Source organism: Jaculus jaculus, chromosome 11 (assembly GCF_020740685.1).
Source record: "Jaculus jaculus isolate mJacJac1 chromosome 11, mJacJac1.mat.Y.cur, whole genome shotgun sequence".
NCBI classification, from domain to species: domain Eukaryota; kingdom Metazoa; phylum Chordata; class Mammalia; order Rodentia; family Dipodidae; genus Jaculus; species Jaculus jaculus.
Window position 1 is genome coordinate 89,773,188 of NC_059112.1, and position 25,878 is coordinate 89,799,065.

At 42.8% G+C, this 25,878-nt stretch overlaps 1 protein-coding gene across 2 annotated transcripts in view; it reads left to right on the forward strand.

The window, feature by feature from the left end:
* The window catches only part of Kcnmb2 (potassium calcium-activated channel subfamily M regulatory beta subunit 2), a 291,481-nt gene that overhangs the window by 251,798 nt on the left and 13,805 nt on the right, over positions 1–25,878 (forward strand). For both annotated transcript variants that reach the window (XM_045130068.1, XM_004652329.3), the window contains 3 exons: positions 2,523–2,645; positions 18,746–18,916; positions 21,353–21,548. In XM_045130068.1, coding sequence (XP_044986003.1) covers positions 2,523–2,645; positions 18,746–18,916; positions 21,353–21,548 — 490 coding nt within the window. The remainder of the gene's footprint in view (positions 1–2,522; positions 2,646–18,745; positions 18,917–21,352; positions 21,549–25,878) is intronic.

The following is a 25,878-nucleotide window of genomic DNA, read 5'->3' on the forward strand; positions in this document are numbered from 1 at the left end:
TATCCTAGAACAAGGGAGGGTGTAGGACTTCTCCATCTACACTAGTTATTAAGCTTGGCTTCCTCACACCCTCTGTTGCTTAGGTCTCCACTTAAAGACAAATTTTTGGAGTTGAGAAAGATCCTAAAACTTATTTATCTCAAGTGCTCCATGGTATGGATTTAAAAAAGAAAGAAAGAAAGAAACTAGGCCCTAGAGAGGTCAAGTGACTGTCAAGGCCATGCAGCTCGTTAGTGACACACGGGCATCTGACCAGTGACTCACGCTGAGGACATGCTCGTGCTACTTGCTCAGAGCTATCAGCAGCACCGGAAGGACTCTGACATTCAGAATCGCAGGCCCATCCCGACCCATGCTCTGGGAATCAGCATTGTAGGAACCCCTCAGGTCACTCATACGCATGCTCCAGCTGGGGAAGCACTGGACCCCTGCATGGATCGCTCTGAAAAGAATGAAAATGGGAGGCAAACAGACATGGGTTTGAAGCACAGCTCGGCTCCACCATCTCTAAATCTACCCAGGGGATGTGCCCAAATGGAAGCAAATGTCTGAGCCTCCAGAAAGCATCATTTGAGCTTTGGAAATGATAGCACTACCCACCCTGTGGGGTTTTTGCAGCATAAGCTTAACATGGGTGCATGCATATGGGTTTCCTACTATGTGCAGTTTCTGGCATGTAGCAGTGAATAAAGTATAAGGTACCTAATATTATTTCCTGCATCACACTCATTATTGTCACATAGATAGTATTAATATTACTTCCAGCCTCACATTCATCGTTAATGTTATGTATATGTTAGCTAGTATAACCTCCTGCATCATACTCACCATTAATACCATATGCAGCACTAATATTACTTACAGACTCATGCTCATTGCTAATATCACATATAGGATATTAATATTACGTACATTGTCAGTAATAATATCATAACACTACTATGCACCATGAAGGAGTGAGTCATTTTCCCTCCTTCCTTTGAACTAATGCATTAAAATAAATTTGATTTTTATGTTTAATTATCTTTATGTTTCACATTATTAGCTCTCTAGAAAACTAGATAGAAAATACTTAATAATAAACTATTTTAGTGCCATGTTTAGAGACAAAAGAACTTTTCCAAGGCCAAATTAAAACCAAAATAACATAATCGGTCTATAACACCCTTCCTCTACATCCCATAAATCTGACCTCCAGGCACTACTGAGCATGCCCAACTGCTGTGATTGCCTCTGGCTGACTCGACAGCTATGAGCTGAACCCACAACACTGGCAATGGTTCACTTACATGATGGCTGTTCACTGTAATCGCAGCACTCAGGAAGCTGAGACATGAGGATCATGAATTTGAGTTCAACTTGGGCTATATATTGAGATCTTGTTTCAAAAGTCAGAAAATTAAAAGAAAAAATTCTTCCCATACATGCCACATTGGCAACATTGAAGAATCATTGGAAGAGGAAGGGAGAAGAATTTTTATATCCAAATCTTAACCAAAATTTGGGAAAATATGTCACAGTGGTAAAATCTAAAAACCATATCAACTGTTGTATTTTGGATATGACAATTGGGGCAATATGAATTTGACGTCAACTAGAAAACCTGGATTCCCTAGGCAGTGGCTCGCAAACCTAGCAATGTGCTAGAAACAGTGAGAGAACATTTTAAAAATGGAATGCAGGCTGGAGGGATGGCTTAGTGGTTGAGGCTTTTGCCTACAAAGGCTAAGGACCCAGGTTCAATTCTCCAGTACCCACGTAAGCCAGATCCACAAGATAGTGCATGTGTCTGCAGTTTGTTTGCAAGTGGCTAGAGGTCCTAGTGTGTCTGTTCCCCCCCCCCTCATAAATAAATAAATATTTGTTTTAAAAAATGAAATGAGAAAACAGTGGAGAGACATGGTGGTGCCAGCCACAGCACCTGTAAGACCGCTGGTCAAAGCATTCCCACTATGAGGAAGCAGAGAGAGATGAAGGCTGGTGCTCAACCCACTTTCTCCTTTCTATTCAGTCCCAGATCCCAGCCCAAGGAAGGTGCCCTCTACATCCAGGGTGGGTCTTCCCTCATCACTTAAACCTCTCTGGAAACACCTTCACAGACATGCTCAGAAGTGTATTTCCATGGTGACAGAAGGGCCAGGCTTCAGTGTTTTGTTGCTTTGTCTTGTAAGATTCCCATTGCTTTTGACTATACTGCCAGGATGGAGAGCCAGTGCCTCCATGGTATCAAAAACTCAGCGTTAGAGGTAGAAGGATTGCTGGGTGTGGTGGTGCACACCTTTAATCCCAACACACAGGAGGCAGAGGTAGGAGGATCACTGTGAGTTCAAGGCCAGCCTAAGGACGACATAGTGAATTCCAGGCCAGCCTGGGCTAGAGAGAAACCCTACCTGGAAAAACCAAATAAATAAATAAAAGTAAGGGTTGTTTAAGAGAGCCTGTCCTCTGAGAGCTATCAATTGTTAATACAAAGTTCCAGAATTCCAGGGAATAGGTTTAACTTCAGTGTATACCTCTTCTAGGTCTTTCTGCCACTCCTCCAGGACTTCCACCATAAGGGACAGAGCCTCTGAACCAGCATCCTCTAAGATGTTCATATGGACCAGTGGCCGACCCTCTTCATCTTACAGACATGATGAGAAAAGGTAAATGTCCTGGGGCGCTGCGCTTTTCAGACATACCAACTACCCGGAGTGGATGGTGACAGAGCTCAGTGGTCAACTGTGTCAGTTCCTTTTCTCACTGTTGTGACAAAATACCTGACAAAAGCAATTTAAGGGGGGGATGGGTTTTGTTTGTTTGTGTGTGTGTGTGTGTGTGTGTGTGTTTTATCTTTATTAAAATTTTATTTTATACATCGAAGATGTTCTACTTTTTTATTAGTTGTGTACATACGCAGTGTGTAAACAGCCCATGTTGGTACCATCCTTAACCCCATTCCTGTCCCCTCCCTCCAAAGGGACCCTCATTGTTGGGGACACCAGTTATCCCCAAGGCGATTGAGGAGATAACGGTCCGTTGTGGCAGGGGTGACATGGTGCAAGAGTGTGAGGCAGCTGGTCCCCTTGTGTCCACGGTCAAGGAAAGAAGACAATGGATACTGGTGCTCAGCTCCCTTTCTCTTCGGTATTCAGACCAGGACCCCAGCTCAGCCCATGGGACGGTAACACCCACAGTCAGGGTGGCCGTCTTGCCCTCCTCTAACTTCAACCTACTTGGAAACATGCTCAGAGACATGCCGAGAACAGATGTGTTTCCCTGGTGCTTCTAAATCCCTCCAGATCAATCATCACAGGAACTGATCACTGTGGTCTGAAATGTGGGAGGGGCTCTGGCTGGCCGCAGGACTTCAGGCATTGTGGCCTTTGCTGTCCTTGCTTACTTGCTCATTAGAACCAGGTGACTTGGCAAAGGCTGATCTCTGTCAGAAGTGCCCTTTCGCACCCATATTCCCACCCACTCACTGCTCAGCCAACTCCCACTCCACTTGCAGATATCCTATCAGAATTCCTAGGCCACCCTAAAGTCCCATCATCTTCTTTACCCAATCAGCGTCTGCTTTATTCTCTGTGGAATTTCCAGAACCTTATACCTGCCACACAGCAGGTACTAAGTGATTTCTGGCCTAAGTGGCAGGAAACAAAGAAGAAACTGTAAGAGTTCCCAAGAGGGGGGAAAGATTCATGGAACAAAGACAACATGGGGGGAGGGATCAAGTTGGGAATAAGAAAGATAAGATAGCAAAATCCCATCACCTCATCACTGAAGCAGACCCAAAATGAACCCAACATGGCTCAGGGAAATTTTGCAGAAGAGGGGGCGGAAAAAACGTCAGAGCCACTCATTGGGTCTACACAGAGTTATTTCTCCTACCCATAACTGAGGGCTAACTCCATAATGCATGACCCATATAGTCAACAAGGAGGGGCCGGGGGTGGGGGGAGGACATGGACGAGCCTAACAATGGTACCAACTTGACTGTATTCACTGTGTGCAAAACTAATTAATAAAAAATAAATTAATTTTAAAAAAGAAAGATAAGATAGCAAAGTCACACTGTTAAAAGAGTAGATGAGCCAGGAGTGGTAGTGCATGCCTTTAATCCCAGCACTCGGGAGGCAGAGGTAGGAGGATCACCATGAGTTCAAGGCCAGCCTGAGACTACATAGTGAATTTCACATCATCCGGGGCTACAGTGAAACCCTACCTCAGAAAAAAAAAAAAGACTAGATGATGAACACACAGTTCCATTCAACTACCTTGGTTGGGTTTAGAAGATAACTGTTCATAAAATTCCACAGCCATTTTTAATTTTTTTAAATTATTTGTGTCAGGGGAGGATGAACCAGGGTCTCTTGCCACTGCAAATGAATCCCAGACACATGAACTACTGTGTGTGTGTGTGTGTGTGTGTGTGTGTGTGTGTGTGTGTGTGCGCGCGCGCGCACGCACGCGTGCGCACAATGCATGCATGCATGTGTATGTGATCTTATTTGGGTGCTAGGGGATTGAAGACAGGTCAGCAGGCTTTGCAAGCAAGCACCTTTAAGTGCTGAGCCATGTCTCCAGAATATGATTTCTCATTGACCTTGTATTATTATGTGGTTTAAATGAAGCTAAATTTAAAAAAAAAAACTGCATTTACCAACACATTGCCACCTAAGTCACCCATCAAGCAGAGTCTGATAGAAATCAGATTGATAACTGGTTTGAGGCACAGGAGGGACACAAGGGAAGTTTACTTGAATATTATTTTGAAAGCTTATTTGCTTCACAAAACCTGAATTGCTCTACAGACAAAATTCCTTTTAAAAAAATTCAAAAGCAAAGTTGTTCTTTATAACAAGAATCTATGATAGTGAAAGTTTGGAAGCCACTTCAATATTCACAATAATCAGTTAAAGAAATAAAAGAGTGTAATATATCACTTAGCACTTGAAAACACTTTGACATAATATGAACTGAAAACAGAAAGGTAAAAATGTGTGTACAAATGATGAACACACACACACACACACACACAACACAATACCTAACCAAACATCTAGAAAATTTTTCCTTATCAATTTTCCAAATACTTTACAATACTAGCTTAGTTATGGGGTAGATAATTATATAATATTTAAGTAACATTATAGCTGTGGAGACAGCTGTCATTTGAGCAGACCACAAGTGTTCATCATAACACCAATAATCATAAAATATTTAAGTAAGATTATGGCGAAGGAGTCAGCAATCACGTTTAGCAGACCTCAGTGCTCATCACAACACCAAGCAAGCTGTTGTACTTAACTGTTCTTGTTGCTGTAGCAACATAACTGACAAAAGCAACTTGAGGACTAGTTTATTTTGGCTCACAGAGGGAAGGGTGCAGTCTTTCACGGCAGCACAAGCATGGGGAAGCAGCCCATGGTCCTTCTGCACTCAGGAGACAGAATGCAGCTCCCTTTCTTATTTTTATTGAGTTGAGGACTTCCATCCACATTCAGGGTGGATCTTCCCTCCTTGGTTAAACCTTTCAGGCAACACCCTGACAGGCACACCTAGAAATGTTTTTCCATGGTGATTCTACATTCGGCCAAGAATAATCAAGAATAGCTACTGTTGCAGTCAGGTTCACATTGCTGGTAGAAGTCGCCTGACCAAGAGCAGCTTGTGGGGGAAAAAACAGGGGTTTATTTTGGCTTACAGACTCAAGGGGAAGCTCCATCATGGATGGAGAAAATGATGGCATGAGCAGAGGGCGGACATCACCTCCTGACCAACATAAGGTGGACAATAGCAACAGGAAAGTGTGCCAAACACTGGCATGGGGACACTGGCTATAACACCCATAAGCCCGCCCCCAACAATACACTCCTCCAGGAGTTGTTAATTCCCAAATCTCCATTGGCTGGGAACCTAGCATTCAGAACACCTAAGTTTATGGGAGACACCTGAATCAAACCATCACAGCTATCATAGAGATCCACTGAAGACTAGCTTGCTTTATTCAACTCTAGGTTTTTATACACTTTTGCATTTAAAAAAAAAAAAGTGTTTTCCACTAGTTCTCAAGTTGAGAGATCATTAGCACATCTTTACTGTTACACTGTTAAGTTTCATGTGTCAGTTTAAGAAAACTCACATTAGGCTGGAGAGATGGCTTAGCGGTTAAGCGCTTGCCTGTGAAGCCTAAGGACCCTGGTTCGAGGCTCGGTTCCCCAGGTCCCACGTTAGCCAGATGCACAAGGGGGCGCACGCGTCTGGAGTTCGTTTGCAGAGGCTGGAAGCCCTGGCGCGCCCATTCTCTCTCTCTCCCTCTATCTGTCTCTCTCTCTGTGTCTGTCGCTCTCAAATAAATAAATAAACAAAAAATATTTTAAAAAAATATTTAAAAAAAAAAAAGAAAGAAAACTCACATTGTATATGTGATTTTATCATTTCTTTTTCTGTTTGTTTTTGGTTTTGTTTTAAGCCATTGTCATTAAAGGTGTAGACAGCTATAAATGTAGATGTAGTCTTGCAACTCAGAGGTCAAAACAAATGTCCAGTTAGTAGGGCGGGGTTGCCCCATGGGACCAGTGTGATCTTCAACGCTCACCCTCCTCATGTTCTAAGACATTATCCAAACAGGGACATGTGATGTATCATTTTCACCACTGTAGCAATTACTGTCCTATTTCTGGGACCAAACAGTCAACCAGAGACAGCTTATGGAAGGAAAGGGCTCACTTCAGCTTACAGTTTTGAGGGGAAGTTTCACCACAGTGGGGAGAGCATGGCAGAGCAGACAACTAAGCATTATAATTCACCACATCATCTGGGAGGAAGAAGAAAAGGTGAGCTAGCTGTGAACACCCAGTGGGCTGGACAAAAATAAAACAAAAAACCTCAGTGTCTGCCCTTAGTGACATACCTGACATACGTCCTCCAGCAATGCTTCACTTCCCAAACTCTCCACAACCTTCCAAACCACAGCCAGCTGGTTACCGAGTATTCAAACTGTATGAGACGAGGGAGGACATTTTGCATTCACACCTCCAAAACTATCTATTTTCTCTCACCAAAAAGTTAAATATATTTTAATATTCTTCTACAAAAGAGTTCACATTTAAGAAACAACTATGGGGCTAGAGAGATGGCTTAGCGATTAAGGCATTTGCCTGCAAAGGCAAAGGACCTTGGTTTGATTCCCCAGGACCCACATAAGCCAAATGCACATGGTGGCGCATGCAACTGGAGTTTGTTTGCAGTGGCTGGAAGCCCTGGTGCACCCTTTCTCTCTCTGTCTCTCTCCCTCTCTCTCTCTCTCTCTCTCTCTCTCTCTCCTTCCCTCCCTTTCCCTCTCTCAAACAAATAAATAAAAATAAAATATTTTTAAAAAGAAATAACGGGCTGGAATGATGGCTTAGTGGTTAAGGCATTTGCCTGCAAAGCCAAAGGACCTCAGTTCAATTCCCCAGGACCCATGTAAGCCAGATGCACAAAGGGGTGCATGTGTCTGGAGTTGATTTACAGTGGCTAGAGGCCCTGGCATGCCCTTTCTCTCCCTCCCTCTTTCTCTCAAATAAATAAAGTAAAAAAAAAAAAATTTTAAAGAAATAACTATGACATAGTGCATGTTTTATATTAAAAGCTATCTTAGTTTATAAGATAGAAATTATTTTATCCATTTTGTACATTAGAAAGTAAAGGCTAAGAAATTTTAGCTAGCTTCTAAGGCTGAGATATTTTGGCCAGCTTCTAAAGCTTCAACAACTAGCTAGTGGTGTCTTCAATATTGTTGTCAAAGCTAAGATATTTGGAATAGAGGGGGAAACTTTTAAAATAGAATTGAAAATTATATATGAGTAAAGAAAGTAAATATAGGACTGACAAATTGACAATATTGTGGAGTTTACATGAACAAATAATTAGCTGATTATTCTACATCAACACAGTTCTGCAGCACCTAAATTACTGCTTTATTTGGTTTTTAATTTCAAGCATGATTTTTTAGTAATATATAAGGAGAGGGCGAGCTGGCTGGCTGGGCAAGAGATATCTGAGAGGGGTTACCTTTAGAATTCTAATTCTTTAGAATTAGAAATTTGTTAGGAAAGTTTTTGCACCATGTCAAGGTGGCATCCTCAAGTCAGAGAGAGAGAGACTCTGGGGATCTAAGGAACCAGAGGGATGAGTCCCTCTTTATGAGTTTCTGGAGACAAGGGAAGTGTCTGGGCACAGTCTACACTAAGGAAGTCACAGTTAGCTGGCCGTGGTGGCTTACACCTTTAATCCCAGCACTCAGGAGGCAGAGATAGGAGGATCGCCGTGAGTTCGAGGCCACCTGAGACTCCATAGTGAATTCTAGGTCAGCCTGGGCTAGACTGAGACCCTACCTTGAATAACAAAACAGAACAAAACAAAACCAAAAGTCACAGTAACAAAGGGGGAGATAATGAGAAATAAAAGGCTTCTGGTCCTTCAGGGTCTCTAGGGTGAAATGCTCTTCTGTCCTGTCTCCCTGTCTGCAGCAGGGGTGGGAGCTGGGGGGTTGCTAGGGAAGGCACTAGATGGGACCCAAGGCCATAACTCAGATGGTCTTGGGTTTCCCTGACATTGGAGGGCTGTTCTTGCTTCCAAGTTGGCCTTTGTTCTGAGCAGCGGAAACCGTTTTAAATGATCAGATCTGTGTTTTAGATGTTTAGATTCCTTTTGTAACTATGGCACTCTAAATAATTAAAATGTTGCCCAATCAGACTACTTGAATTTGGCCTCTGTAATTAATAGAAGCAAACAAAGACAGTGAACCAAAGACTGCAAGCTGTAGCCCCCCCCACCACCACCACATCCGGCATCCCCAGCTGAATGTGGTCCGTCTGTCTGTGCCTCTCCATCACCACCTCTTCATCTTTAACACCTGAATGAAAAACTCTTGGGAGATACAACTCAGATTTTAAGGTTGACTGAGGAGAAACTTGTGATTTAGGATACTCTTGGTGAGAGTCATGGTAGTGATAATGAAGTTGGTGATAGATGATCATGAATTAAGATAATTAATGTCTTCAAGTTGATTAGTTGGAAATCAATTGACTGGTTCATGTGGCAGAATTCTCTAATCTTACAATTACTCTGCCCTGTTTCTTCTCCAACTGCAAACCTAGACAGTGTGTGTCCCGTCCAGCTCTGCTCCTCCAGTCATCTCATGGACTGGGCAGACCCAAGTCTCTTCTCCACTCCACCACCCAGAGCAGAACCTGCCCGGACATTAGAGTCCCTAGGACTCCCAAAAATTGTGGGTCCCCAGAAAAACAGACTAAATGAAGGGCAAGTAAATGGTAGAAGATCACTGGAAATTCCCAAAACCAAATGTTGCATTAATCTCAACAGACACTGAAATCAACTTAACTCTTTTTGTCTTTCATTGCATTAATTCCAACCTGGCTTTTTCCTGATCACCTGCCCTCTGTAGAACACTAGCTTCTATCCCCAGCCTCCATCACACAAGCCTAACAATATGAGGGAATAAGTTCATCTCTAAACAGACTTGTTGGTTGGGCTTACTTCAATCCCTTAATTATAGGTGGCAAGGCAGAAGAGCAGCAATAACTACTTTAGAAATTGAAGAAGGAAGATGTTGAGTGAAGAGCATTGCAAACTAAGTACCAAATATCCCTTGTTTTTATTATAAACACTGAACTGATAAAAAGGAACATCACATATATTAATGTAAAAAAGGATGGCATCCTAAACATCCGAGTACTCATCATTTAGCTTAGAAAATAAGTGACCACTGGGATGACCCAAAAGGCAACTTAGTGCTGAGAAGAAGGGACGGAGGAGTGTCCAACACTGAAACATCTCACACCCTCCAAGGCTCAGGGTCCATTGCAGAAGAGGTGGCAGAAAAAATAGGAGAGCCAGAAGAAGGGTACCACTCCTTACATGAAACTATCCGGACAGAATTTGGCCTTGATATCCAAGACCTCGCAGTGCCTAGCAATACCCACACAAGACCCTCATAATAAGAAAAAAAGACTATGACATTGAAATAAAAGAGAGACTAATGGAGAGAGGGAAGGGATATAATGGAGAGCAGAGTTATGAAGGGGAAAGTGGAGAAGGGGAAGGGAGGGAAATACCATGGCTTGTTGTCTATAAGTATAGAAGTTGTCAATAAATAAGTGTATATATATATATCTTTTAAGAAATAGAAAGAAAAGAAAAGAATGAATTTTTCCACTGTTTGAATAGTTTTTCTTAATTTTTATTTTATTTTTGACAATTTCATGCAGGTATGTAATGATTTTGGTCATATTCGCCCCCATTACCCTCGCTTATCACCCTCCCACGCTCACAGACTGCTTTTTCTTCCAATTAGTGCCCTTCCTACTTGCGTGCGTGTGTGTGTGTGTGTGTGTGTGTGTGTGTGTGTGTGTGTGTGTGTGTGTCTCCCACTGAGATCAGTTAAAGCTGCCCATATGAGCAGAAGGGGCTGGTATTTACAGGGGCATGTGCAACTTATCATGGGTTAAATGACTAATATTCATGACTCCCTTTCCCTGGTAACCATTAACTGCCAATAGCTCCTCTGGGAGAGGGGTGAGGCCTCATGAACCCCTCCCCCATCCGTGATGGAATGTTGATGGCCTCAGTCTTGTGCAGAGAACCACACCTTCTTTGAGCTCCTGAGTGAGCACACCAGTCATGTCTGTGCAGAAGACAGTGTTCCATGGCACACCTCCCCATCCTCCAGCTCTTAGCGTTCTTTCTTCCCCACTCTTCCCCAATGTTCTCTGAGCCTTGGAGGGAGCCATGTAAATTTCCTGTTTACAGCTGAACACAACAGTCACTTACTCTCAGCACTGTGGACCAGATATGCACCTCTGCATTAACTCCTGCTAACTAGCTGCAGAAAGGTTTCTCTGGTTGGCAATCAGAATTTTTGAAGCCCTTGAGGGTCCTTCTGTAATGCCCTCCTAATGCCTACAGATGCCACCCGGACTTTATCACACTTGTGTCCATTTGCCAATTAATTATTTTGGTGAATTTATTGAATGTGGCTCTGACCCTAATATTTTATACAATTACTGCAAAGCTAGACAGTTCTCTCACATTAAATTGGTTAGCGGGACCACTAGAGTCACAGGGGACCCATAATTGGGGTCTCCATTCAGTTCCCTACACCCATGTTTCTCAGGTTCTATAGCCATTGTCCCTCTATTTCTCTACCTTTCCCTCTAGGTCCCAGGCACTATCTTTTATCTTCTCTCTGTCCTAGGCTTCCTTCAACCACTCCTCTACCTTGGCCATGCCCTGTGCTCCTCTGCCATTTAGTGTCTCTTGCTCTGCCCCTAGGAGTGCCCTCTCTAGATCAGCAGGCCAGGCTGAACATGCCATTGGTTCTCCCCCTCACTCTTCCCAGCAAAGGGCCCAATGGAGCTCCACCCACCAGAGCCCTCTTGTCACACTAGTAAGACCAGGAAGGAGGACCCTACTGTTCTCAGCCAGAGCTCTCTCTTTACAATAGCAGGGCCAGAGCAAAGACAAATTTAGCACTTAGTAAATTTAGTAAGATGGTGTCATAAGGACAAAATAAAAACTGTCCAAATAAATCACTGAATTTTCAAAGAGCTGTAAAAGCCGCCATCCAAAAATCAATTACTATAAACATTGTGAATAGATTTATTTAAAGTAAATCGTGGTTATTTAATATTGTTGACAAATCCATGAAAGTGGCCATAAAGGGAAATTAGCATGAAAATCTCAGTGATGCTTACATGTTACCAAAATAGCAAATGACTCCAAAAATGATTTTGGGGAATAATCATCAGTATAAAATGAAAGGCTGTCATGTGAAATGTTAAATTTTTATTATATCTCTTAGAATAATATACTTGCACACATACTCAAGGAATAGCTATTTATGAGTATATTTATGAGAGTATATTTATAAAGAGACTAAGCCACAGTGGGAAGCTGAGCATAAAGTGAAACCAATCTTAAAATCCCACCAACTTACTCCATAATTAAACACGTTGAAGCATACCATTAAAACATTGAGAAGAAAAATGTATTCATATCCACTTACTATATGTAAACTAACACTCTTTGGAAAGTCTGCTGAGCGAACTGATCTTTTAATATGAAAACTGGCATTTGGTGAATTTGTCCTCAGGCACTGTTGACCCTTGGACAAATGGCCCTTGGGGATTGACTGAATACCTTTTGGTACTGTCCAATCAGATCATCACCATGAGACTTATATTCTTCCCTTTGCACCCTCAAATGAGCACATAGTAGTTCATCTTATGAAGATTTACAAATGTCAACATATATCAACAAATGAACCTATAAATGGTCTTTGCCCATTCCCTGTGCACAGGTGGCAAGAAAATCTAAATTTAAATGGAGACAGATAAAGAGAAAATCTTTCCTTCACTTTTTACTTTATATCTACATTACATATGCATATTATTCATAACTAATTGGCTTATGAATTGCTGAGTCATAATATCAATTTTTTTGAATTATCCAAACATTGAGATTAGGAGAAAAAAAAAAGACACTGTGTTGACTACTACTTAGGGTAAAAATAAAGCTTTATTGGAAAATTGAAAACATTTTGTTTACAAAGACTTCTATTATGCTTAGACTGCTACTGTACATTCAATAGTAACTGCTGTTCTCCAAAACAGTTTGGGCAAAAAGTTCCCTGTGGATACTGCAGCATTTATAATATTGGTTTTATCCACCATATCCATTCATGACTCACCATGAATCCAAACCAGCCCCAGGGCTTAAACTTCCTACCTTGCTGGGACACACCAAGGCTAAGTCTATGTCAAACAGTCCAATTCCTATGTTATGTCTCCTGCTGGGTGACACTCTGAACCAAACTGTATTTATAGTCATATCCCAGACTCACTCTTCCCTTGCACTCTCTACTTTGCTGGATTGTACTGGCCATGACTCCCTTGTTTTCATCACCATCATCCCCAAGCCCTCACCCCTTTCTTGGAGATTCATACACAGACAGACACAAAGAGCCAGGGGGAGAGAAGACGTCAGGTCCATGAGTGGCAGCCCAGCAAACACCAAGAGTAAAGCGTCTCCTCACAGGAAAGATGGTGCATAGGTCTGATGTCCCAGATCCATGGTCTTTCAAGTACCATTGAAGACAAGTGAGCATGGAAAGGACCACTTAATGAGCCCATTCATTTTCAGGCTGTGGGTGCTCCCATGTCCATTTGGGGCTTTTATTTGTTCTTAGTTTTGCTTTTGTCTGTTTGTTTGTTTGTTTTTGTATTTTGAAAGCCCAGGGAGCAACAGACTGGAACAAAATACAAAAGAATTATTTTGAAGTATGCCACATATGAACAGTGCCTCTATTCATAGAATAGTGACTCAAACTCACCCAAAAGCTAGACTTTGGCCCTTGATTCTTGGGCTCTATCCCATGTCATAACCAGGTTAGTTACTACTCCACCTGATCTCAGAACAGAAAATTTGTGCAAAGAGAGTCTGCAAAAGCTCATTAGCCTGTTTCTCCTTTTTTCTTTAGCTTTTTATTGACATTTTTATGCATGTATATAATGTGTTTGGACCATAATCCCCTCCCATTACTTTTTTTCGTATCCCCTTCTACTGAGCCCTTATTATTTTCAACTAGTTCTACTTCATCTGGAATACCGTGTGTGTGTGTGTGTGTGTGTGTGTGTGTGTGTGTGTGTGTGCCCCCACCATCCATAAGGGAATGTTGATGGGCCCTGTACTGTGCAGGTAACAACAGCCTTTGTGAGTTCATGAATGCAATGGCCATTTCAGATATTTTTTTTTTAAGGCGGGCTCTCACTCTAGCCCAGACTGATCTGAAATTCACTCTGTAGCTTAGGCTGGCCTTGAACTCACAGAGACCCTCCTACCTCAACCTCCAGAGTACTGGGATTACAGATATAAGTCACCACCACACTTGGCCTGGTCACTCCTTTATTAGCAAGGTCAACAAACATCCTCTCTTTGGAACCTGAAGTACAGGGAAAATAAAGAATTTCCCCAGCTTTGGGGGACAAGATAGGGAGCAACCGGTGAGGTGAGGGAAGGCTCCTGGAGGAATGTCTTGAGCAGAGCCTTCAAGGTTGATTCAGAGTTAACCAAATGAGACAAGGAGTTAAGGCTTTTCAGACAAAGGCATCAGTGAGCAAAGGCCTGGAAACTTGCAGCTGTGTGGCGATGACCAGAAATCTCAGCTGAGCTTGCATTCCTGGGGGAGGAGAGGCATGGCAGGACAAGGGCCTTCCCGCTCTCCACGAGTTCACCGTCACCCTCGCCAAACACGGCAGCATACATGGTGAACCACTTGCTCCTTGCTGCCTGTCATCTAGCGTCCGTGAATCACCAAATCCTGACATGTCGTCTCCTCGTGATTTCTGCACATGCCTCTTCCTCTCCATCACTCCTGGATCCAAGATCCAGCCTTCGTCGTCCTTTGCCATCCTTTACTGAAACCATCTCCACATCCCTCCCCACCCTGATTTAAGTCTTGTCCTGCTTCTCATCTCTGCTAACAGGCAGAGCCATCACTCGGAGACTCAATTCTAGTCATGTTACCCATTAACTAGTGTGGAAAAGCCACTCTCTAGAATGAATTCAGAAACTTCCCCTGGCCCTTCTACCTTTCTCAGTGTGGCTGCCCCTTTCCAACTGTGCTCCTCTCCTCCCAGAAATACTAGCACAGTTGTCATTTCTGATAGTCGCCATCCAGCTGCACGTCTCCATCTCTTTGTTCATGTGATTCCTTTGTCATGTGATTCCCTCAACTCTATGTCTCATTTGTTTACTCTGATCCAACCTTGGAAGCTCTGTTCGTGACATTCCTCTTATACTCACATAAGACTATGCAACACTCCACAGTGGGCTCGCCACCCCTTTTGATATTTATTTCCATGTCATTCTTTCTATTTGGCAGTCAGTGTCCATGTCCCCAGACACAAAAGTTTACCAACACTCATGATACATTTGGAAGACTAACAAACTCCTTATTCTTTCAAATTCTTTTATTTATGCTTTCATTTCTCCATTAATTCAATAATCACTTATTGATGAATTCTGTGGATATATCTCACTCATGCACCTCTTTCATTTTGCTGGGTAATATCCTGATTTCCCAGATGTCTAGACTATATGGAAACCAATCATTCCCATTCCTTTCTACCTATGACAGAAGATATGAGAACATTTGTTAAGTATTGCCAAGTTGTAATTTGTTTTGAAACTGCTCATTTGAATCATTTTCATGTGTCTCTTGTTCTGGTAGCGACCTAGAAAGTGACACTCATCTATTTTATGGTATAGATTGTCACATGCAATGCCATGTGCAGCCTTCTGCTCTATGGTGCCAGCATATTGCTCACTCCTTGCTGGCTTCCAGCTGAGAGAAATGCACATCACGTTGGCAGCCATCAGTTAAATACATGTTGACAAATAATATTAGCCAAGTGACATCAGATTATTGTTTTACAGCAGGACTTTAAAGCCGCTCAGCCCCCGCCTGTCTTTCCCTGCCTCAGAACTCGTTCCGCCCACTGGCTTTGGCTGCTAATGGGCACCAATTTGTTCCTCAGGTTCACACAGGGTCAAGTTTAAAGAGCTTTGATGTGCATCCTACAATTTCCAAAGAAAACCTCAAAAATAAATCAGGAACCTTAGAAGGGGTGGATGGTTGCCAGCCTACAGAAGGCAAAAGCAGGGCAAACCAGTTAATCCAAAGGCGCTAGCCAGGCTTGGGAACTGGGAAATACTGAGAAATGTGGTCCATTCAGACCCAAGAGGCAAGGTGATGAACTGATAAAAGCGAATGAGCCTGGGAGAAGTCTAGAAAGCACATACCCATCAGAGATGATGAATAAAAAAGGCTGAGGAGATGGCTCGGTGAGCGAGAACGGGTGTCATGCAAGGATGAGGAGCTGAGTTCCAGCCCCAGTACCACCACACCCCGCACGACCACGACGTGAGCGACCCCAGTCCGGAGTGGGCTAGACCGAAGAACTGCTGGGCCTTGCTCTTCAATCAGTGTGATCCAAAACAGCATCTCCTGGTTTAGGGAGAGACTCCATCTCCTGGAAACAAAGCAGAAGAGGCAAGGAGGAGGACACCTGACACTCAGCCCTGGCCTCTGCGCGCTTGCTCATGGCACATGTGCATCTGCACATATATGCATGCATGCACACATACACACCCACACCCACACCCACACACACCTCTAAAAAAGATGACGAATAAGGGTGTCATTTTATTACGGTTCTTTTTCTACAACATGCTCACTTCTCATAGAAAGAGTAAGGTTTTTAGAAACTGTCTCATAAGGAAAACTTTCAAAGAATGCAAGAAGCTAATTTGTGCACTGATAACTTGGTTAATAAATACCCTGCAGCCTTTTGGGAATATATTAAATACATACACACTCGGTTTTTTTTAATGTTTTATTAATTAATTGTTTACTTATTTGAGAGAAAGAGAAAGACGCAGAGAGAGAGAATGGGCACACCAGGGCCTCCAGCCACTGCAAACGAATTCCAGACACATGAGCCACCTTGCACATCTGGCTTACATGGGTTCTAAGAAATCAAACCTGGGTCCTTAGGCTTCCCGGGCAAGCGCCTTAGCAACTAAGCCATCTCTCCAGCCCATGCTCATGTTTTCATGGGGGATCAAAATACATAAGAACCAGCTGAGAAGAGGCTAGCCAATCAGAACACATGTCAGACACTAGTACCATTTAGGCCACCCTGGAACACAGAGTTGCACAAAAGTGCTGAGTGGTACACATGGTTGTATGAACAACGGGCCTCGCTGACTCCCCTGCAAAGTTGGCCATTACATTCCACTCTGTCTTATTTCCCAAGGAACACAAGTAAATAACAATTAAGGGCTGGGGAGATAGCTGAGTTGGTAAGGTGTTTGTCTTGCAAACATGAGGAATAGAATTCAATCCTAAAAGCCTATGTAAAATAAGCCAGGCCTGGTTGCAAGCACCTGTAATTCCAGACGTGGAAAGGTGGAGACAGGAGGGCCCTTAGGGCTCAGTGGCCAGCCATTCTAGCCTAATTGGTGAGCTCCAGCCCAATGTGAGACCCTGTCTCAAAGTAGGTAGGTGCCAAGATGGCATTCCTGAGGAACAGTACCTGAGCTTACCCTCGGGCTTCCACATGCACACACACACACACACACACACACACACACACACACACTCCTAAAAGAAAATCTGAAGCAATTCTTGGACATACTGGCTTCTTATCTAAAGCTGAAAAACACGTGATGAACATTTCCTTCCCCACTTGTAGCATTCTGCTAGTCTTTCTCTTTTCAGACTCAAAGGGCTATTGTCTCCCCATTCATCCTGCTCTGGAGATCAAATCCTCCTTGTCACATAACAGCTGGAAGGGCCCAACTTGTACCCTGTGACCAGCCCTATTGAAATTCTTGGAGATGCCTTTTCATATATCTCCCCAGGCATCCAACACCCCAGAATTTTCTCTATTTTTTTCACTTCTCTTTGTCTCAATTCCAAGCATCTATCCCCAGCTCTGCATCTATTCATTTACTCACACTTCTGTCCTTAAAAAAAAAAAAAAAAACAACTCTCTGGAGAATGGTGGCAATGTTGGGACGCTCTGACATTTGCATGAACACTATAAAACATCCCACTGCCATTTTCAATGGGAACACATACTAAGAACATGTCAATCAGTCTCAGATGATTGACTTACATCATCTCACTTAGTCATTACAGTGCATTTAAACATGACTTTGAGCCTATAGTAAACTGGAAATCAGAACATCGGGGTGCTTATTACTGACCACACAGCTAGGAAATAGTGAAGAAAACTGCTGTGATTTATAGAGCCTGGTCTTGAGTTGACTAACTTGTTTGTAGCTTGCCTGACTTTTTCAACTCATACACATAAAAGAAGATTAGGGCACTACTACACATGGCCTCTAAAGTTTGGTTCCCAGGGCCCTGAGCTAGTATAAGCTCAAGAAAAAAAAATGTCATCCAGGATTAATTCTGTCTGTCCCTACTGAGGAAACACAGGGAGTAAGCTGATAGACTTCTGGTACATGTTCCCATTTCTTTGAGTCAATGCTTAAGTCGATCCAGAGATTACATACTATGGTGATCAACTTGATTAATGCTAAGTCAACAAATCCAACACATAGAATTGACAAGGGAAAATTCATTTTACAGTAACACATAAGTCCCAAGGTAAAGAACGAGGGTGGGGCTGGGGAGATGCTCAGTGGTTAAAGGCACTTGCTTGCAAAGCCTGATGGGCCCAGGTTCAGTTCCCCAGGACCCATGTAAAGCCAGATGCAAAAAGTGGTACATGAGTCCAGAGTTCATTTTTCATGGCAGAAGAACCTGGTGGGTGTACACCCATTTTCACTCTCTCTCCCTCTCTGTCTCTCCCTCTGTCTTTCTCTCTCTTTCTGAAAAAGAAAAAAAAGAATGAGGGTTCAGTTCTGTTTTGGGTAGGTGCACATATATTGTGCGCACGTGTGTATATGTGTGTGAGAGTAAATGCATGAATATAGGTGTGCCTATGTGTTTGAAGCCAGGGGTTACACAGAGATGCTACTCCGCGTAAACATGCTCAGAAGGTCCCTGTAGCTCTCTCAACCCTATGAAAGCAGGGACAGAAACTTACCGCCCTCCCCCCTCCCCCTGGAGCTTGCTGAGAAACTGTGACTCTCATGTAATAATGTATTGTTTTCAATTCAGAAATATCTACCAAAAAATCAGGGACCACGACCTCCTGGACAAAAGGAAAACTGTGACAGCGTTAAAGGCTGGCGAGGACCGGGCCATTCTGCTGGGGTTGGCCATGATGGTGTGTTCCATCATGATGTACTTTCTGCTGGGGATCACCCTCCTGCGTTCTTACCTGCAGAGGTAACACGACTGGGCAGCCATCCCTCCTCCGTCATTGTTTCCTCCACCCTGTGGTCCTCTTGCTCATCTTTCCTAGCAACTTTCAGAAGTTATCTGATATAGTGATACAGATAGACCTATGTGTAAACTACCTATGACAAAACACATTATTGTGTCTTCTCCCAAATACTCCATAAGGTATGGATATGCTCATTATAAAAATGGCAACACTGAGACTCAAAAGATGTTAGTAACACTGCTTGGCATCACACAGCTCTCACATGTGGCTGTAGTAAGACACAAAGCCACATGTGAACACAAACGCCCAAGTGTCTACTCTTGCTATCCCTGATCCACATCCTCACCCAAGAAGGTTGGATTAAAGTGAGGCCAAGTCATCAGCATCTTTTCTCAGTGATTCTAACATATTGTCACGATTGTGCTGATACACAGCGGTCTTTTGAAGTAACAGATTGAGGGACCTTTTCATTATCATATTTATCCGACTTTACTGACCAGATAGAGAGCCAAGTAAATAGTGCCATGGCAAGCATGTTCCCTCCCCGTAAGCCGCCTGATAAATCCCAGCAGCAGCTCTCCCTCACTGACGGCCACAAATTGGACCCTTGAGGCAAGTGGGCACAGCATTGCTGGAACTGGTGGAGAAAGGTCCTCTGGTAGTCCAAACAAAGGAGTAAGGTCCTCTCAGATAAAAGCACGAGGTTTCAATCCAGATGAGAATCAAAGCACTTTGGGGCATTCATTTCTCTGTCTCAATTAATACTTTGACTCTACAAGCAAAACCCAGCTGAAATGTAGCAATTCGTTCATCTTTCACATCTGTGACTGCTCCACTCTGTTTCTCTGATGGCCTTCAGCTGCATCCCCTTTTTGTCCACAACAGCCCTGATGCCTCAGGTCCTAAGTATTCACTAGTTCCAATGTCTCTATCAGACCCTCTCATCTGCTTGGACCTCATCTGAGACATTTTTTTTTCCCTCATTGCTAAAGTAAAGGAAAATACAATTTGCCATATCAGTGGAGACCAATGAATAGGCTGCATCTGGGATAAAACTTGCCACTCCGAAGTGCAGGGAGCTATTGATGCATGTCCAGCCAGAGGAAAGGGTTGTTACTCAGCATGAAAACATGTTGTTTTCCCACTCACTATGGTAATCAGCTTATATCCAGAAGCTAAACATTGATTACAGTGTGTCACTTCCTGATTGCAAATACTCACCTTGATCACAAAATTAAAGGTATTTTAAAGTAAAAGTTGACCCACAGGGGATCAGGAATCTCTCCAGGTGCCAGGGCCTACAGCATGCTGATTAACCCATTAGTCTGCATAGAAATGTTTCTTTTCCATTGCTTTCATGGGTAAATAGCTCAGTACAATGGAATGTGCCTTCACCTTAGAGAAATACCAGACTGGGTAGAACCACAGTTTCTAGCACATTATCAGCTATACATCTTTACAGATGTTATCTGGCTTTTGTGACCCACACACTCTCCTTGAAATGGAATTAATACTCGATTTTATCAAGCTGTTGACTGGACCAAAGGAGGTAATTTGTATAAGGTACTGATTAGGGAGAAAGAGGCTATAATCAGTGGTCACCCTTGGCATAACCAAAGCATTGAGTTATCTTATTTCCCTTACTTTCTTTTTTTTTTTTTTTTTTTTGAGGCAGAATCTCACTCTAGTGCAGATTGACCAGGAACTCACTACATAGCCCAAGGCTGGCATCAAGCTTATGGCAATTCCCCTACATCAGCCTCCCAAGTGGTAGGATTAAAGGCAAGAGCCACCCTACCTGGCTTCACTTCCCTTGTTGAATGACCTTAGGACTATCATTACATCTGTCAAGTTGGACATCAAGCCATCCTCCTCTATCTTCTTCTCCCATATACCTCCTCTGCCTACAAACTGGGCTGGGCCAGGGCTGGAATGAAGAAAGCACCCTGTGAGGCTTAGCGGAAGAGAGGGCTGAGGTATGGCAAGTGCTGTATAAGCCAAAAAGACAGGCTGTGTACAGGGATTTACCTCAAGGATACATTCTATCAGGCACAGTGGTGCCCACCTGAGATCACGGCACTTGAGCAGCTGAGATGAGAGGATTGCAACTTGAAACCTAGCTTGAGCTCACACCAGCCTGGAAAGCACAGTGAAAAAAAAAAATTTAAAAACTAAAATATGCATCATGCTTTCCAGTGAATCCAATAAGGAAAACTAAATATATAAAAGTATTAGACAATGCGATATACCGTGGACATCACTGAGAAAGTCCTGTGCTGTGTTGTAATGAACATACAGCTGTTCAAAGTCATAAATGTTATGGGTATATGTGTCATAGATTTGGGGAAGACTCCTACAGCTCAGTACCTCACACCTTCCTACCCTGTGTTCTCTCTCTCTCTCTCTCTCTCGCCCTCTCTCTTGACCCTTCTCTACAGTGTGTGGACCGAAGAGTCTCAGTGCACCCTGCTGAATGTGTCCATCACTGAGACATTCAATTGCTCCTTCAGCTGTGGTCCAGACTGCTGGAAGCTCTCTCAGTACCCCTGCCTCCAGGTGTACGTGAACCTGACTTCCTCCGGGGAAAAGCTTCTCCTCTACCACACTGAAGAGACCATGAAGATCAATCAGAAGGTAGGAGCTTGGTGCACCGCATGCCTGGCACCCCTCTTCCCCTGACCCACTTGCCTGAGGACTCCTCCCTCAATATCTCTGAAGTTCCCCTCTGCCAGCATTTCAAAGAAAATGTACCAGGAAGCAACAGGCCCTGCCTATTCCATTCACAGAACTCATGTCTGACTCTGTCCTAGAAAATGTCTGTTTCCCATTCAAGCTATGGACAGTTGTTCCTCTACCTCAAGGCAAAGCACTTAGCTTTGACTTCCCCTTGAAGCAACACTTCTGTATGAATAATAGGCTGAGTCTTTCAAAGGACAGAATTTAATCAAAGATGTACATACCAAAAAACTGAGTACTTGTCATGGATTTGGGAGGCCTAAGGTAAAACTGGGTTTTTCTTTTCCCTGTGGTCTGTTAGCATAAGAACTTAGCTCAGCCTCCCTGGTTCTTGGGTCTTTTTCTCCAAAAGGACAATACCCACCTGGGAAGACTATTATTGTGAGGATTAAAACAGAGCTGTACTAAGAACTTTAGCCCCATGACCACACTGTTCGTGTGTTTGTGTGTGTGTGTCTGTGTGTGTATGTGTGTGTGTGTGTGTCCCCAACCGTTGGTGTGTGTATGTGTGTATGCGTCCACCTATTCCAACTTTTGGCCTGTCTACATATATATTGTGCTCATGGAAGCTGAATTTGCCACTGTTATATTAGAGTCGATATGATAGATGTGCCACAATCATGGATTGCCTGAAAACTATACATAAAATTTACATTCATGCTGGGTATGGTAGAGCATGCCTGTAACTCCCCATTTAGGAGACTGCCACAAATTCAAGGTCAGTCTGACCTACATAGTGAATAACAACCTATCCGGAGCTACATAGGAAGATCCTATCTCAAAAAAAAAAAAAAAAAAAAAAACCTATTCTGTTGTTAAGCTCTAGAAAGGTCAAGGATGAGCAGCAATGTTTCTGTTTCATAAACCTGCTACTATCTTTTTTTTTTTTAAAACTAAGTACATTGGCTTTGGGGTTTATGGCTATTTATTGCCTATGTTGTACTTACCTTGGCATTGCGGATACAAGAACATGGAACCAAAAGCAGCTAACAGGAGGAAATGGTTTGTTCTGGCTTACAGTCTTGAGGGGAAGCTTCATAAGAGCAAGAAAAAACTGATAGAACAGAGACTGGACATTAATCCTTGCCACGGCAGCAGGAAGGAAGCAGCAAGAGAGGGTGCTAGGCTCTGGCGGGAGAAAGCTGGCTAGAATATCTCAAAGCCCGCTTCCAACGACGTACTTTGTCCAACAAGCATTGACCTCCCAGGTTGTCACCAGCTAGGGACCAATACCACATGAGTTTATGGGGGCCATCTGACTCAAACCACCACAGTCCAGGGTACTCTCATGAGCCAAGGCAATCGGGTACCACTTCCAAAGTAGCATAATTGGCCCTGCTCACCAGTTGTCACCCCTCATGTGCTATCTCTCACAGTTCCTGGGGGAGTGCAGTAGTTTAGAGGTTCAGTGCTAGAGCTCAGCAGAGGGAATTGGTCTCTGATATGCAAGTGGAAAGGAAGAAATCTCACCTTACTTTTTTTTGTTGTTGTTGTCTTTAAGGCAAGCCCAACAGACTGGCCTTTGTTCTATGTGAGAGAGAGGGAGAATTGGCGCGCCCGGGCCTCTAGCCACTGCAGTTGAACTCCAGATGCACGCACCACCTTGTGTGCATAGGTGACCTTACACGCTTGCATCACCTTATGTGTCTGGCTTATGTGGGACCTAGAGAGTCAAACATGGTCCTTGGGCTTTGCAGGCAAGAACCATAACCACTAAACCATCTCTCCAGCCCTCATCTTGCATTTTTTGTTAAAATAACTTGAAAGAATTTTTGCTTATATCTCTGAAGACTCCTTGTAATGAATATTTCAAAGAATGTTACTTGAAAATGTTTGTTCTAATTTTCTTTCATTTGTAGTAGCCACAAACAATAGCAGCTAAAAGTCTGGGTTGCAAACCCATGCCTTACATCCTTCATGAGCTGTTTGTTCTCTAAGATCTTCCCTCAAGTCATTTTTTTTTAAATCAAAGCTGACCTGCAGTGATGAATGCATATAAAACTCTCAAATCTCCAAGGAACTGAAAGTGACAAAAGTTGAAATGCATCCAATAGTAGGGAATCTCTCCATTTCCTCCCTTTGACAGCTTATCGCTACGGCTGTGAATATATTGCTTAGGCTATAAATAGGAAGTGGGGTTATCATTATAAATCCATTTTGTATTTAGGATCAGGATCTTGTCTGCTGTCTGCTTGATCCTTGTCAGCATTTGTTTTGTTTTGTTTTGTTTTTAGGGGGGGTGCCCCAATCCCTGTTTTTAATGTAAATTATAATGTCATGCAGAAACATACATGAAAAGAAAAAATAAGGCTCAAACTGTATAGCTGTATTATAAAGAACTTCTCCCATGTAACCACCATAAGACTAATAAAATAGAATATTCCATTTACCAGCCCCCCAAAATGCCCTTCATGTCCCTTCCAATAACCATAGGCTCTGCCCTCTGACTAATAACCACCACCCAGGCTCTGATGACAACTGTTTCCTTATTTCCCTTGGCAGTCTTACCATCTACACACATATCCTTATGTCATATTTTACTTTACCTGATTTTTAAAAACTTCCATAAATGGAATCACAAAATATTCTCATCTGTGTCTAACCTCCTTCACACTGCATATTTTATTGGAATCCTTCCATTAGGTTGTAGTTTATTGATTTTCATTACTTTACCTCATTCCATTGTATTTATGGAATGTCAGCTTGCTTTCCACTCTATTGATAGACATTTTGAGTTATCTACAGCTGGGAGTCCCATAAATAGCTCTGTCATGAATGGTCTTGTGTATGATTTTTGGTGCCACAGTCCCACACATTTCTGACAGGTATAAATCTTAGAGTGAACTATCTGGGTCATAGCTTATGCATGCCTTAAAGCTTGGTAGTAGATCATGGCAAGGCTTTTCCAAACTGCCTCTGTCAGTTGCGCTTCCCACCACATTGTGGGTTGGAGGGTTCCGACACTTGATGTCACCTGCGACTTTAATTACTAAGATGGTGGTGTTTTCTTCTGGGTTAGCTGGTTTTTTACTTCTCAGTCATTTACCCAGCTTCTTTTAGGCAATAGCAACTCAAAGCCCTTGCTCACTTGTTAATTTGATTCTTTTTCATATTCATCTTAGAAGTTATTTAAGTCTGCATATGAACAAGGTGATTGCTACATGTCTGGTAGTTGTGGCTACTTAGCAGGCTGAGAGGAGAGGATCTCTTGAGCCCAGAAGTTCAAGACTAACCTGGGCAACGTAGTGCAAACCTGTTTCAAACAAAAAGAAACCTCTGTTGGCGATACACGTGGCCCAGGTCTTCTCTTTTTATATGGGTTTTTAACTCTCTAAACAATGTCTTGCAATAAAAGGCATTTCTAATCTCATTGTAACCACATTTTGTCAATCTTTACTTCAGTGCTTTCATTACCTGTTTTTTAAGTTTTTACCTTACATTGAGGTTAGAAAAGCATTCTCCTAAATTAAGCACTACTGTTTTTTCCCCCTTTTCCATACACAATATAATTTGCCTGGAACTGATTTTTATGCAAGAGGTCTCTTTATTTTGTTTGTCTTTCATGGATGACTTGTATGATTCCACTGCCTTCACTTCTTTCTCTAACGTTCTCTATATCTGTGACTACACTTTTAGTGGCTAGCCCAGAAGTTATAATGGCAGTTTTGATCAGCTGAGAAGATTAAAATATTTAACTCCACTTGTCATTTTGTCAAGATGCATGTTATCAGTGCTATTCTGTTTAATTCAGCTCACGTAAAAGTTATTATTACTATTATTTTATTTATTTATTTGAGAGAGTGTGAGATAGAGAAAGAGGCAGACAGAGAGAGAGAATGGGTTCGCTAGAACCTCCAGGCACTGCAACCGAACTCCAGCTGCATGCGCCACCTAGTGCATCTTGCTTTATGTGGGTCCTTGGGAATCAAGGCAAGCTCCTTAACCACTAAGCCATCTCCCCAGCCCTGTTATTGTTATATGCAGTAAATACTAACTCACATGGGCCTCCGTGGCTTTCTGTTTTCATTGCATAGTCTTTTGCCTCTGCTCTCCATGTGGAATCAGTTTTCCATGGCCTGAAAAATACTAATTGGAATTTATTTTAGTATAGCATCTGGTCTAGAGAAATTTCTTAGTTATTGTTCAACTAAAAAAAATTTTTTTTTTTGTTTCTCTTTCCTTCTTGGAGGATGTGACGGGCTCACGGAGCACACGTCTGGGTTGGCTG